Genomic DNA, 14628 nt, shown 5'->3' on the forward strand with positions numbered 1-14628 from the left:
TTCATATCAAAATCCAAAAGAACAGAATCGGCACGACCTTTAAAAAGATTTAGAGAGGTACATTTTACGTTCTTGCTCCTTAACATAACTCCCGACCCTCTTATCGCGTCTTCACGTTACGAAGCGAGGCGACCAAGAACCGCACTCCCTCCCCGCCCCCATGTGCCAGGCACTGACTCATTCTTCCCCCTCAGCTTGAACTCTCGCGAGACTCTGGCCGCGTCTTGTAAACGCGATGTCCTTTCGGGCGCTGGTAGTTCTTCGATCGTAGCGGCCGGCCGGGGAGGTGGCGCGTGGGGGGGGGGGAATGTTGAGAGAGAGGGAAGAGACGTGGGGAGGGGGAGGTCACCAAGCGCCATGACAGACAGGAGCCCGGAACCAATGAGACCGGCCGAAGTCAAAGCGCGCAGCCAATACCGCGGCGGGGTGGGCGCGTCCTCGCCGGCGGCTGATTGATCTCAGCCTTGGCGACGGCGTTGTTCAGTCGGAGCGAGAACATTCTAGAGGTAAGTGCTCGGCGGCCATTATGGCCTGCCCCTCCCCCTCCCCACCGCCCTACGATCGCGCGCGAGCGCTCCCAGTTTAAAAAAAAGAAAGAAAGAAAAAAAGCGCCTCGGTTGCTTCTACGGCAGGTTTTGCCGAGCCTTGAGGTGCGCGCGCGCCGTTCCTCCGCCCCCCTCCGCGGCTTCGCGCGCCACCCGCTCGCGCGCGCCCCCGCCGCCAACCCCATCTAACAATGCTGCCTCAGCTGACTGTATTTCCCTCCCGGCAGAGCAACCGGCACGGCCGCTCCCGCTGATCCCGCCCGCCTCAGGACGCTCGGACCCCCCCTCCCCTCTTCCTGGCGGTTGCGGCGCCGGCCTCCTCCGCCCTCGACCACCGGACACAGAAGAGAGCGGATAGCTATATATATATCTATTTAAGTAATATACGTCTAATTTGAAAGGACTGCAGGAGGAAGGGGAGCAGGAGGAGGAGAGGAAGACGAAGAAGAAGAAACACCACACCGCCCCCTTCCAGCGTCCGGGTGCTCGGTGGCTACACCTCTCTCTTCCCCCCCTCATCCCCCCGACGTCGCTCATCGTTTCTCCTCAACACCGATTCGGCCTTCGTCACAGCCCCGGGCGAGCAGCGTTGGGTTTATGTCTGTATTGGACGAAAACGGTGAGTCGCGAGGGAGGCGGCGGCCGTTTGAACAGGCGGGGGGGGGGCTTGAAGGGGTTCCCTCTCCTGAGGGGACGCGGCGGTTGGTCGGGGGTGGGAAATTCGGGTCGGGGGTGGTTTTGTGGAAAGGCGAAGCGGGGCCTCAAGAGGGAAAGAAACGGAGTTGGGGTGGGGGATAGCGAGGGCGGTGGGGGCGGCCATGGGGCAGAGGCCTCTCGGGCCCCATTTCGTAAGGTTTTTCACTTAAATGCGTCGCTATGATAACAATAAGCCCCTCTTCTCGTTCTTTCGTGGGGGGGGGGCGCGTCTGAGAGCGATGCCGCGGCCCCCGTCCCTCATTCCGCGGTAGGAAAGTGGGGCGGGTAAGATGAGGCGAAGGGGTGTATAATAAAGACGGGGGTCGCCGCTGCGCTTTTTATCCAGGGTTCTTCTCTTCTCTCTCTCTCTCCCCCCCCCCCCCGGTCGCGGGTTGCTCCACAAGATGGCGGCTGCCAGGTCTTCCGCGCCTCCCTCCCTCGTGATGCTGCTGGGCGGAGGGAGGGGCGGCGAGGGAGACGCGGTGGTTGGGGAGAGTGCGCGCTCTGTGGCGCAGTTCCTAAACCCGCAGCGCCGGGAGGGTGGAGGAGGGCGAGGGCTCCTTTCTCTCGGTCTGTCGGTCTGTCTGTTTCTCTCCCGATGCCTCTCTTTTTCCCGGGTTCAGAGAGCGACGCGGGGCGGGGGAGAGGAGATCGGAGGGAGGGGGAAAGAGGAGAAGCGCCTGCGCGGCACGCTGCCGCCCCTCGTATTTAAGGCTGACTCAGTGCTTAATTGCTGCATTTCTGAGTCATTCCGACGCCTGGGTGAAGGGGAGGTGGGGTTTTTTGGGCTTTTGTTTTTTGTTTTTTTATTAAACCAGAGGGAGGGAGGGAGGGAGCGGAAGTGCTCTTTATACGCGAAGGCCTCGTGGCGTGTGAATGGCTTTTCTCCCCAGCAGGTAAAAGCATCACGTTTTCTATTTCCTCCAGGTTCCAAAGTACTTAGTATAAGGGTTTTGTTCCCCCCGTGTTTTTGTTTCTTTTTTTTTACTTATTTATATTGGGGGGGGGGGGTCTTTTCATTCTGCTGCAGACACGTGTTTAGGTCATGTGGTGGAAAGGGTGGGAGAGCAAAGTTCCATGCTTGAAACCGTATCCACTGTGTTACTGGTTGTTTTGGCGTAAACAGCTTTGATTCGCTTAAATAAGCACAGGCAATTGTTCTTTATGGCAGGGGACTTGTGTAATGAGGTGGTTCAGATAAATTTTAGTGGTGCTGATTAAGTAGGTATGGCCCCACTCCAACATTCGCTTACTAGCACAGTATACCCTTGAGCATACAAGAGACTTAAAATATGTAGGAGGTGCCTTTCATATGAACTCCCACTGAGAGCAAGTGCAGGTTCAACGTGAACATTAACTGGTAAAGGTTTAATGAAAATATCCACCTGCTAAATAGGTGCAGAGTGACTATGCAATGGAATGTGACAAGTTATTACTGTTGCAAAGTAAACGTAAGAGTCAACGTGCAACATAAAAAGCTTATAATTGTACCATGTTCACTGTTCTTGGCACAAGCAGGCATAATTCATTCGTGTTACCTTTACAGTTGTTTAGTTTTAATATTCTATCTGCCCATTTTTGTCAAGCAGCTTAACAACCAAATAGAGGATTTATATATATAACTTAGATAGTGTTTAATATTATTAAAAGTTGTTCTTCGCATATGATCGTTTAAAGATGCAAAAGGTTCAGTGGACTATTTAGACTTGGCAATGCTGTGTTTTAAGAAAAAACAACAACAATGTAGCCTTTGCTCACACATACTTTTAATTCTGTCTTGGGTGGCAAATGGAAAAAGTTAACAAATGACATTTTGCTAAAGTTGACCTAGCCCCTAAAATGGTTTCCAAGCACTATCTATTGGCATTGACTGAGTCTTGCATGAATGTTATCCAAAGTGCTACAGAAACTAAATCTTCCTTTTTTAATTTGCAGAGCTGTTGCGCAGCCATTGGTACCTGTATTGGGGAAATATAGCATACAAGCAAGAACCTCACAGCCTCGGTGGCGAAAAATTTTTCATGTCAGAGACCGAGAACTCTTGCAGTCGTTTATGTCATCACGTCTTCTCCAGACAGAAGATACCAAAAAGTTGCAATCAAAGATCTCTCCATCTTATTGATAAAGCTACTAATACGCCAAAATGTCTGTCAATGTCAACCGCAGTGTTTCAGATCAGTTCTATCGCTACAAAATGCCCCGTCTGATTGCCAAGGTAGTTGCTGCAATATTTAAATTTCTTAAGGCCTAGCTTGAATTTTACCATATTTAAAACTCCTGAAACAAAAGAATTATTGCTTGAATTGAACTGGGTTGAATAAGTATGTTTAACAAATCTTCTCTTCCTAGGTTGAGGGCAAAGGAAATGGGATAAAGACAGTTATAGTCAACATGGTTGACGTTGCAAAGGCGCTTAATCGGCCTCCTACGTGTAAGTTGGTGCATAGATATTTTACTCTGCCATCCCTTCTTCTTGTACAAGACACTAAAAACTTGCAGTTCTAACACTGCACAAATTTGACTTACACAGAAAAAGCAGGCCTTGCTCAGATTGCTCCTGTGTCAAATTTGTACATTCCAAGTGTACTAGTAATTGCCATGCATCAGCCAACATACATAACCTTGTCTTTTTGTCTCATGAAATCAGTAGAAGCCCCTAAGGCGAGAAGGCAACTGTAAGGAAACAATGTACCTTGACATGATGAACAGTACTTTTAAGATGACACAATGTTTTAGTTTCGTGCTGCCTTATATTTAACAAATAGCAGTACTGAGCTGGTTATAAGCAGCACTCCTAAATGATGCTGTTGTGGGGAGGGAATTTTGACACTGGCCTTCAGATTGATAGTGAAACATGCTGTGGTTAAAAAAGAGTTCCAACTTCTTTTATTACTGTTATTAATGTAGCAAGAGCCTGCTAATGTTTTAAACATAAATTGGGGTGGAAGACAAGCCATTGCAGAGCCGTAATAACTTTTTTTCTTTTATTAGATCCCACCAAATTTTTTGGTTGTGAGCTGGGAGCGCAGACCCAGTTTGATGTTAAGAATGACCGTTACATTGTCAATGGATCTCATGAGGCGAATAAGCTACAAGACATGTTGGATGGGTTCATTAAAAAATTTGTTCTCTGTCCTGAGTGTGAGAATCCCGAAACTGATCTGGTAGGTACTACTTTTAGAATGTTCACAGGTGTCTTTTAAAGACTGACAGTATAGTTTGCAATGCATTGTCTGAAAGCTGCTAATGCTGGAGTGCCACACATTTGTCTAGTCAGTGCCAGGATAGGAGGCTGCCTGTAAATCCTATCTGCAGTGCCAATAAGTTATTTAATGAAAAATAAGAAATGAAGTAAATATACAGCTGAGCTTTCACTGGAGGTTTTCTTTCCTTGCATAGCTTATGCTTCAGCATTTGTACCAGGGGACACAGTAATGTGAAGTCATTGAATACATGACATTGCAATCCTATAGTTGCATATATAGAAGTCTTGCTGAATTCACTGGGCCTTTTGTATAGACATGTATTAGGATTGTACTGTCAGTTCTGAATTTTGAGTATGCTAGTTAAATTTTGTCAGATTTCTTCTCCTTAAGAATAGAAATCACACAAACACAGCAAATTATAAGTTAACTGAATTCCTTTGCATAGAACAATTGGTTTTAGCTTGCTGTACAAGGGGCCAGTCCAATTGGAGTAGGGGTTTGGGGGGGGTGTTTGCGTGCCTCATTCATGTCTTGTCCTGGAACATTGGGTGCTTGAAAAGTGAAATGCAGCACCTTGAACTGAACCTAAAACTGCATTGCCTTCCCCAACTTGAAGTTCTGCTGAGATGCCTCCTTCTTGGGGGGCAGGGGAGTACCAGCACTCCCAAAACTGTATCTCTCCATTGACTACTGTGCGAAGGAGCTTCTTCTGGTGTGTCACCATTTCAAGGTCTCGGAAACTTCCTGTTTCCTGAACCTCAAGACCTTGCTGGGGTTACCACACAAGAGGGAGAAGGGGCTCTTTTGCAAGGTAATAAGACATTTGAACGTTGAGTTTTCCTTCCCCTCCAGGCTTTTAGAGTAGCAATGAAAAATTCTTACTTTGCATTTAGTGCCAAGGTAATTGGGAAAATGGCAGGCATTAAAACTACTACTTTTTTTTGACAGCATGTCAATCCTAAGAAACAAACCATTGGTAACTCTTGCAAAGCCTGTGGCTATCGAGGCATGCTTGACACAAACCATAAACTCTGCACATTCATCCTCAAAAACCCACCTGGTAAGTGAATGAATTCCTCTGGTTTTGGCGCACCAAAGGACAGATCATAAAATAGGCTGGCAGGCTACCATTCTTTGAGACTATTTTATGCAAGCAACACTCTGTGGCAGATAACTAGTTGTCTGCTTCAATTTAAGCTTGCTATAGTAAGCATAGTCTGACCTATTCCAGTGGCCTCTGTAGGTGAGGCCATCTGTTATATAGACTCTTGACATCCTAGCCATTGCTGTTATTCTCCATGAGCAAATTCTGTACATCCTGGTCTACATGAGATGAGAGCACTGCCTTTTAGTTTTCTATATTGTCACACAGAGTACTTTTTCTGTAACTGCAAGTACAGTGGTGCCTCGCAAGACGAAAAGAATCCGTTCCGCGAGTCTTCGTCTTGCGGTTTTTTCGTCTTGCGAAGCAAGCCCATTAGCGGATTAGCGCTATTGGCAGTTTAAGGGCTATTAAAGGCTTAAGGGATTAGCGGTTTAGCTGCTAAAATGCTTTTAGCAGCTTAGCGCTTCAGAAAAAGGGGTTTTGGAGCGGAAAAAAACTCAAAAATTTTCGTCAATTTTCGTCTTGCGAAGCAAGCCCATAGGGAAATTCATCTTGCAAAGCGCCTCTGCAAACGGAAAACCCTTCCGTCTTGCGAGGCATTCGTCTTGCGGGGCACCACTGTAGCTGGTCAACCATTGTCAACACTTCGGGTTATGCTGGATCTAGAAAAGTTTAGTTCTGTAACACACACAATTAGTAGCACTCTGAAGGTTCACTTAGAGGTGATTGCTTTTGGTATTTCTTTTGGTGTCTGACTCAGAGTCAGGTGTTTTCCATGTGTCTTTTCTAAAAGGCAACCTCACAGTGTTGGCTTGAGAAAAAGCTATTGCCCCAAAAGACATATTAAGCAGTCTTGTCAGCCCCTGGTTCAGATGAAACTAAGATTATGCTCACCTGAAAACAGTGAAGTAAAATTTCATAAGCTATATTTAGAGGTGTTGGGACAGCTGTGACTGAAACTGAAACGTCAGATGAAACTGTTTGAAAGCAGCTATTGAATGAAGACTTGTTAATGTTTGCAGAGAGCAGTGAGACTGGTACAGGCAAGAAAGAGAAAGAAAAGAAGAATAGAAAAGGCAAGGATAAAGAGAATGGTTCTGTGTCTAATACTGAGACACCATCCCCACAGTCAGCAGCACCAGAAGAGCTTAGTCCTCCACATGTGGTAAGTACACATGGTCAAATTGAATGAGAGAGAAATGTCTTGATCAGAACATATTTCAGGTCATTGCTTACCTATATATGAGAGGTGTGTGTAAGTGTGTCAAAGTGGTTCTTTGTGTTACATTTATGTTCTCACTTGTTGCATTAACTACTTTTACTTTTCAGGATGATGATGATGATGACTGGGGTGAAGACACAACCGAAGAAGCCCAGAGGCGCAGAATGGATGAAATCAGTGATCATGCAAAAGTTCTCACCCTGACTGATGACCTAGAAAGGACTATTGAAGAAAGAGTTAATATACTATTTGACTTCGTTAAGGTAAAAAAGGAATTAGTGTGCTCCTGTTGTGCTGAAATGACATAACCTTTTAACTAGAGTAGCTGGCTCATTCATTAAGTGAACTAACTATTAAGGAATTCAGGTATAGCCAGCATGGTTGCAAGTATAGTAGCATGTTTTTTATATTTTCAGAAAAAGAAGGAAGAAGGTGTCATAGAAACATCTGATAAAGATATAGTGGCTGAAGCAGAAAGACTGGATGTCAAAGCTATGGGACCCCTGGTATTGACTGAAGTCCTCTTTGATGAAAAGATCAGAGAGCAGATAAAGAAGTACAGGCGACATTTCTTGCGTGTAAGTTCTACCAGTGATTTATCATACTCCTAAAACATGGTGAAACAACAGCATTTAGAACTCAAAATTAGAGTGACATAGCATCAAGCTGCAAGTTGTATTCTGTTTCAACAATTGATTTATTTGCAAAACTCCAAAAAGTTAGTTACACATACCTTCCCTCGTTAGCCGTCTCGTGGTTTCTATGCTGGGTGATTGGGCAATGGCCTGTGTGTCTGGTATGGAAATACTGTGGGTGGTTCAAATTGGGTGGAGTATTCCATGCCTCTGCAGGCAGCCCACTGATTTTCATCACTGGATGCGGAGAAGGCAAAGCATCCTCCAGCCCCAAAGTAAAATTCAAGTGTTCTCTTGCTACAGCTTGCTGATTGGTTTGGGTAAACTCCGAGTTGCGTATTGCAGTCTGGAAAGTGGCTAATAAGGCACGTGTATGCAAATAGATTTCTGTTCCCTAATCCATCCCAATTCATTTCACAGTTCTGCCACAACAACAAGAAGGCTCAAAGATACCTTCTTCATGGCCTGGAGTGTGTGGTAGCCATGCATCAGTCTCAGCTGATTTCTAAAATTCCGCATATCCTGAAGGAAATGTATGATGCGGATCTTCTGGAAGAGGAGGTCATTCTGAGCTGGGCGGAAAAGGTCTGTATTATATAGCAAGATAAATCTCACAAATAATCAAACTTGTAAATATACACCTGTTTGAATGGCAGTGATGGCCTTTATGAATTGTGTGATTATGCAGCAGGATTTTGCTCTTCAATAGGGGGAAAGATGGTAATCTGGAAAGGGGGATGAGACAACTTGTACATTGGTACATAGGATCCTCCCTTGCAAAGTTTGGGGGCAATAATTCAAACATTAATTTCTCATGCATGTAGAATTGTATGCACTGACTGACCCGCTCCTCTGTCACATTTCCAGCCCAACTGCCCTCCATAATATGGGGAGAAGCAAACCTCAGCAACATGAGGCCTACTGTACTCATATTCTCCTTTCATCTGTTTGGCCCCCTAGCACATTTTTTGTATTCTTCCCCTTGTTTTTTTTAAGAACTGGTGAAGCTCCTACTTTGGATCCCATATGAACTTAAATACATTAAGTCCCAAGTTGTTCATTAAATGTTGAGGTAAGGAAACAATGCAGTGCATAGAATTGACATCAGTCTTCTTTTGTAGGCCTCGAAGAAATATGTCTCTAAAGAGCTTGCCAAAGAAATACGTGTCAAAGCAGAACCCTTCATTAAATGGCTGAAAGAAGCTGAAGAGGAGTCATCTGGCAATGAGGAGGAAGAGGATGAAGATGAAAATATTGAAGTATGTGTTAAACTCAGCTTTGAAAAGTTGGTTAAATCTATCTTTAAAAATATTTGTAGCAATAACCTAATGGCAACTAAGTCTTTGATTTGAAACAGGATTTTTTACTCCCAGGCAGGTATATTTACTGTAGTAGCCATCTACATTTAGAATACCTCAAGCTTGTTGACTTGATTGCACTAATGAAACCTACCTCTTTGTGCAGGTGGTGTACTCCAAGACGGCCAGTGTACCTAAGGTTGAAACTGTGAAGCCTGCAAACAACAAGGAAGAGGACATTGATATTGATGCTATTTAAAGTGAATCAATCTAGTTTCCAGTGTTACAGTGCATATCTCTCTGCATCTCTTACCGGAAGTGCAACATGTGTGCACAAGCTGTAATAGCTAAACATCGTGCTACACTTCTTGAACTCAAAATGTATCTTACCATGACTGGTATTGTAACTAAGTTTAACAGATGAGAGGAGTTAATACACCAGCAAACTGATCAAAGTTTGCTGTACAGCATGTTTCTTTTAAACTTTGTCTTGGACATAAATACTTGGAGCACATTTATACAGTTGTGAAAAATAAAGGATTTGGTTTTGGAATCTTCAGTTATGACACATTCCTGGTAGTTATTCACGGACAACATTCGGTTAATGTGGCAAAGAAACACATCTGGAATAGGACTCATTGGGGTGGGCTTGATCTTGCTTGTTGTATCATTGGATGAGGTTTGGTCTACCTGTACAACTCTTTACTTACATTTGCTGCCAAACCTGCTGTGGAGGAGGAGAACTACTGTTGTGGGTGGAACAAAATTTTCACCACCATCCTGACACTTGAGCAGCCTTCCTCATGTCATCCTAATTTCAGTTATTGGGCCCATTCAAAATGAATACTTCCAGACTCTTGGAACATTATGTAAAATGGATTGAAGATAAAAAGGATCACAACTGACATGTAGAAAAAAATATAGATCTCTTGAAGTGTTTGTCATGTAGCCTGTAAGTAGCTATTGATTTCTCAGATTAGACAAACAATCAGGCCTGCTACTGTTCCCTTTTTTTTTAAGAATGGGAATAGGTCCCTTTTTGAAATTATTTTCCCCCAAAACATTTCAATGTTAACTGAATAAGGACTCGTTCTATGTTAGCAACACAAATCAAGGGTGCTTTTTTAAATGAGAAGAGCACGAGTTTCTTGAAAAATACGAATGGAAAGCATAAATTACTTTGTAGCTGCTGCACTCCTAAGGATAGTTTTTGCCCTCTCGGGGAGTGCAAACTTGAGTGCCAGACCTCTTCCAAACATGCAGGATTAAAACTGGCTTCTGGGGAAATTCCTTGTTCTTTAAACAAGTCTGCACATGTCCATAAAACAACACTTTACCTTGAAGTTTTGGTTGTCTCCATTTGTAGTGGGATGGATGATAGTATTCAGTCAGAAAGAAGTTTGTCTTCCTCCTGTTCCCTTCATTGTTGTACAGGTGCTATTTTAAACCCACATAGGTCACTACAATATGTCCACTAAGGAACACATTTTATGTACTAAAAGTATCAGGTTCACATACATCAGAATATGTCTTATTAAAGCTTAAACTAATGTCAATAGATTTATTTAGCATTGCACTGTTAAAAAACATTTGGAGATCCAGCAACTCCTTTACTAAATGTTCTTGCAATTATATATTTGCTCAAAAGTTTTGAGGAAACACTTCATTTAACAAATTGGCCAAAGAGCAATCGTAGAATTGTCCAGTTGGAAGGTACCTGAGGATCATCTAGTCCAACCTTCTTCAATGCAGGAATCTCAACTAAAGCATCCATGACAGATGGCCAGCCAACCTGCTAAAAAATCTTCCAAGGAAGGAGAGTCCACCATCTCTTAGGGAGTATGAGCTCTTGCCATCAGAAAGTTCTTCCTGATGTTTAGAAACAAACTTTTGAAAAGTATTTTTAATAATATAATAATAATAATTTATTATTTATACCCCGCCCATCTGGCTGGGTTTCCCCAGCCACTCTGGGCAGCTTCCAAAAGAATATTAAAATACTGTGATACATCAAACATTAAAAGCTTCCCTAAACAGGGCTGCCTTCAGATGTCTTCTAAAAGTCTGGTAGTTGTTGTTCTCTTTGACATCTGGTGGGAGGGCGTTCCACAGGGAGGGCGCCACTACCGAGAAGGCCCTCTGCCTGATTCCCTGTAATTTGGCTTCTCGCAGTGAGGGAACCGCCAGAAGGCCCTCGGTGCTGGACCTCAGTGTCCGGGTAGAGCAATGGGGGTGGAGACGCTCCTTCAGGTATACTGGACCGAGGTATACTTGCCTCTTGCAAGCCTGAGCTCATTCTGAGTGTTGGCCCGTCTGACCTCTCTGAAACTTGGCTACTCGCGTATACCCTTTGTGATCTCCCAATTCTTCCATTTCTTATAATGCCTTTAAATCCCTGCTCATTTGTAAGCTGCTTGTGAAACCACACCAGTTTCTTTTAGATGCCTCTCACTTTTCTTTATGGAATTCCCTGCATTTGTGTCTTCAGTATTTCACCTTTAGCGATGCGGGTGGCGCTGTGGGTTAAACCACAGAGCCTAGGGCTTGCTGATCAGAAGGTTGGCGGTTCGAATCCCCACGACGGCGGTTCGAATCCCTGCGATGGGGTGAGCTCCCGTTGCTCAGTCCCTGCTCCTGCCAACCTAGCAGTTCGAAAGCACCTCAAAGTGCAACTAGATAAGTAGGTACCGCTCCAGCCAATAAAGCGAGATGAGCGCCACAACCCCAGAGTCTGCCACGACTGGACTTAACGGTCAGGGGTCCCTTTACCCTTATTTCACCTTTAAGAAACTAACTCCCTTCTCCTGAGCATTTACCATGGAATCTTGCCCAGTAGTTTCTTAAGCTTTTTGAAAGCAGCCTAAAAGTCCTGAGTGCATGTTTGACTACACTCTGCTTTCCCTCGCCTGTGTATAATGAAAACGCATGACATGATCGCTTCCTCCCAAGGTTCCCAGTACAGTGGTACCTCGGGTTAAGAACTTAATTCATTCTGGAGGTCCATTCTTAACCTGAAACTGTTCTTAACCTGAAGCACCACTTTAGCTAATGGGGGCTTCCCACTGCCGCCGCTGCGTGATTTCTGTTCTCATCCTGAAGCAAAGTTCTTAACCTGAGGTACTATTTCTGGGTTAGCGGAGTCTGTAACCTGAAGCGTCTGTAACCCGAGATACCACTGTACTTCGTTGATCACTTCCTCCCCTTGTTGCTTCTTCCAGTTTTGGGGAATTTGACTAGCTCAGCCATACAAAGTTTCATCAAAATCAAGAAAAAGGACAATTAAAAATGCCTCAAATGAAAATTTCACAGTTCTGGGACTGTAGAACAGTGGCAGGATTCAGCATATATTTCTATCTTTTGCCAAAAGAAAAAAAAAAAGATCTGCATGAAATGTGCATGTGCCTATTAATAGATGCAGATTATTGGGAGGGGGGTGTTAAAATAGCACTACAGTGGTTACCATAGCACAGGGGTGCCCAAACTTTTTTCAAAGGGCTAGATTTGATGAAGTGAACATGTGCGTGAGGGCCAACCAAAGTTGCTGACCTTTTTTAGAATTGAAGTTGTTGAGCTTTTGGGGGATTTTACCCCAGGAAATAAACTGCCACAGGGGCTGGATTAGGCCCCCAAAATGGACTTTGGACATGCCTGCCATAGCAAGAGAAGCTGTGGGCAGGTGAGCTGTGTACCTGCTCAATCTGCTCTCCATATACTCAGTTTTGTTTGTTTGTTTGTTTTTTTATTAAGGATTTTCTTGTTTTACAGAAGTGTAATGCCTCGTATTTTTTTTTCCATGTAACATTTTTACAAATCCGTTTCATTTGTTGAGGCATTAGGGGGAGAAGAAGAAAAAAAGAAAGGGGGGTGGAGAGAGGGAAGATGGAAGGGGGTGGGGTCGGGTGGCAGTGTTTCTATTATGTTTAATGTATGTAGAGTTTGGGGTCAGCGTTGTTTGTGTTGTTCACTTGTGTTCCTTTGGTGGTGAGAGAGGTTGGGGTTGGCCTAGGGTGTGATTGTTTGCTTGTGATTGGCTGTGGTGATCTTTGTTTTCGTGTGTGAGTGAGGTGGGTGGGTGTTTTGGATCAGGTTAGTCATATACTCACTGTTGACGTGGAACTTTCTACATTTTTTTTTACCAACACCCAAAACACAAACAGTGAAACCCCCCCAGGCAGCTGATACATTGGGTATACATAATCAATGATAACACATTCAAATCAACCATATGTACAATTCTATATACCTTAACACTCCTACCTCCACAAGGTTTATTTAATTTTTAACATTTTAATTGCCCCAAATTGTTCAAACCTGCCCAAATAATTCAATATATTCTCAAACCAATCCTCCTCTTTCTCACTAACCTTAAACTCTTTCATTTTATGTATCTTCACAGTTAGATATTCTAAGATTATAATATTTTTCGATTCCATTGGTTCACACCTAGCTCTTCTACATTTTTCCAATTACTCGCTATAACCAGGTTGATGGGGAACTTAAAGACCCATTTTCTCTCCCTTATGAGGGTCCTTCAAACAGAGGACTGTCCCCCATAAAGCTGGATACATAGCCACTCCAGAGAAACTGTCAAACTAAGCTGCATCCTGAAAGAAAACAGGAAACTTCTACCTGACACAGATACACATTTCAAGACCCTCTTACAGCTTTTTGAAGTTCACTTCGGCTGCAAGATAGAATCTTCAGGCAGCTGAACAGCTTCAGATCCTATAAGTGACTGAAGCTTCAAAGAGACCTGGAAGGGGGAAAATCCAGCTGAGCAGATCTCTCTCCTGATTTATTTTTTTCCAGCTAAGCAGGTAACACATCCATATTTAAATATGCTGCACAGAATTATTTAGACAGGTCTGCCTGAAGCACTAATTAGAATTGGATTTATAAAATGAACTGAGCTCCAGAGAGGCTGGAATAGGGATCTTACTGACCACAGTGAACAGTATGGAGAGAGACTGTGTTGCCCAGTGGATAAAGCAGCCACCCCCAAACTGATGCTCTCCCATGTTTTGGATTGCAATTTTCACTCCAAAACACCAGGAGAGATTGACGTGGGAGAAGACGAAGCAGAGTATCAGTCAGACTCGTCTAAGAAGGCCAGGAGGATTCATGTTCAGTTCCTAAGACATGAAGTTAACTGCTGGCTTTTGGCTAATCACTCTATTTCAGTCTAATCTACCTCACAGGGTTAATAATAATAATAATAATAAATTTTATTTATATCCCGCCCTCCCCAGCCGAAACCGGGCTCAGGGCGGCTAACAACAATCAAATAATCCAACAATCAAATAATCCAACATTCTAAAAACATTTCATTATAAAAATTAATTAAAATCAAATTAATGGCAACCGTTAAGCAAAATTCTGTGCAGGTTGCCAGAGGAGGGAGTCAGGCTGGGCCCTGACCAAAGGCCTGGTGGAACAACTCTGTCTTTCAGGCCCTGCGGAAAGATGTCAGGTCCCGCAGGGCCTAGTCTCTTGTGACAGAGCGTTCCACCAGATTGGAGCCACAGCCGAGAAAGCCCTGGCTCTAGTTGATGTTGTGATGATGAAATCCACAGGGTGTGGGTAGAGAGAGACACAAGATGTGCTAGCTTGAGCTTCTTAGAGGCAAGATGGGACGTGGAAATAATAAAAATCATGCTGCCTGCTATTCAGCAAAGATGGAATTGCAATGCAAATACAGTGGTACCTCAGGTTAAGTACTTAATTCGTCCCGGAGGTCCGTTCTTAACCTGAAACTGTTCTTAACCTGAAGCACCACTTTAGCTAATGGGGCCTCCTGCTGCTGCCGGAGCATGATTTCTGTTCTCATCCTGAAGCAAAGTTCTTAACCTGAAGCACTATTTCTGGGTTAGCGGAGTCTATAACCTGAAGCGTATGTAACCTGAAGCGTATGTAACCCGAGG

At 44.0% G+C, this 14628-nt stretch overlaps 1 protein-coding gene across 4 annotated transcripts; it reads left to right on the top strand.

Annotated features, from left to right (window-relative positions):
• The first annotated feature begins 209 nt into the window (after positions 1 to 209).
• EIF5 (eukaryotic translation initiation factor 5) lies at positions 210 to 9266 on the top strand. Of its 4 annotated transcripts, none has more exons than XM_083438521.1 (12): positions 210 to 506; positions 947 to 1164; positions 3177 to 3456; positions 3591 to 3672; positions 4233 to 4405; positions 5396 to 5507; positions 6575 to 6717; positions 6882 to 7037; positions 7191 to 7352; positions 7830 to 7994; positions 8531 to 8668; positions 8874 to 9266. In XM_083438521.1, the coding sequence occupies exons 3-12, from the start codon at positions 3385 to 3387 to the stop codon at positions 8964 to 8966; spliced, it is 1296 nt and encodes a 431-aa protein (XP_083294647.1). In that variant the 5' UTR covers positions 210 to 506; positions 947 to 1164; positions 3177 to 3384; the 3' UTR covers positions 8967 to 9266. The 4 variants fall into 4 exon arrangements, with proteins under 4 accessions (XP_083294647.1, XP_083294645.1, XP_083294646.1 ...); XM_083438519.1 differs by having other exon boundaries at positions 256 to 506; positions 773 to 1164; XM_083438520.1 differs by lacking the exon at positions 210 to 506 and having other exon boundaries at positions 603 to 1164.
• Positions 9267 to 14628: the final 5362 nt, after the last annotated feature.

This window comes from Podarcis tiliguerta (genome assembly GCF_965153285.1).
Source record: "Podarcis tiliguerta genome assembly, chromosome: 1".
Lineage (NCBI taxonomy): Eukaryota > Metazoa > Chordata > Lepidosauria > Squamata > Lacertidae > Podarcis > Podarcis tiliguerta.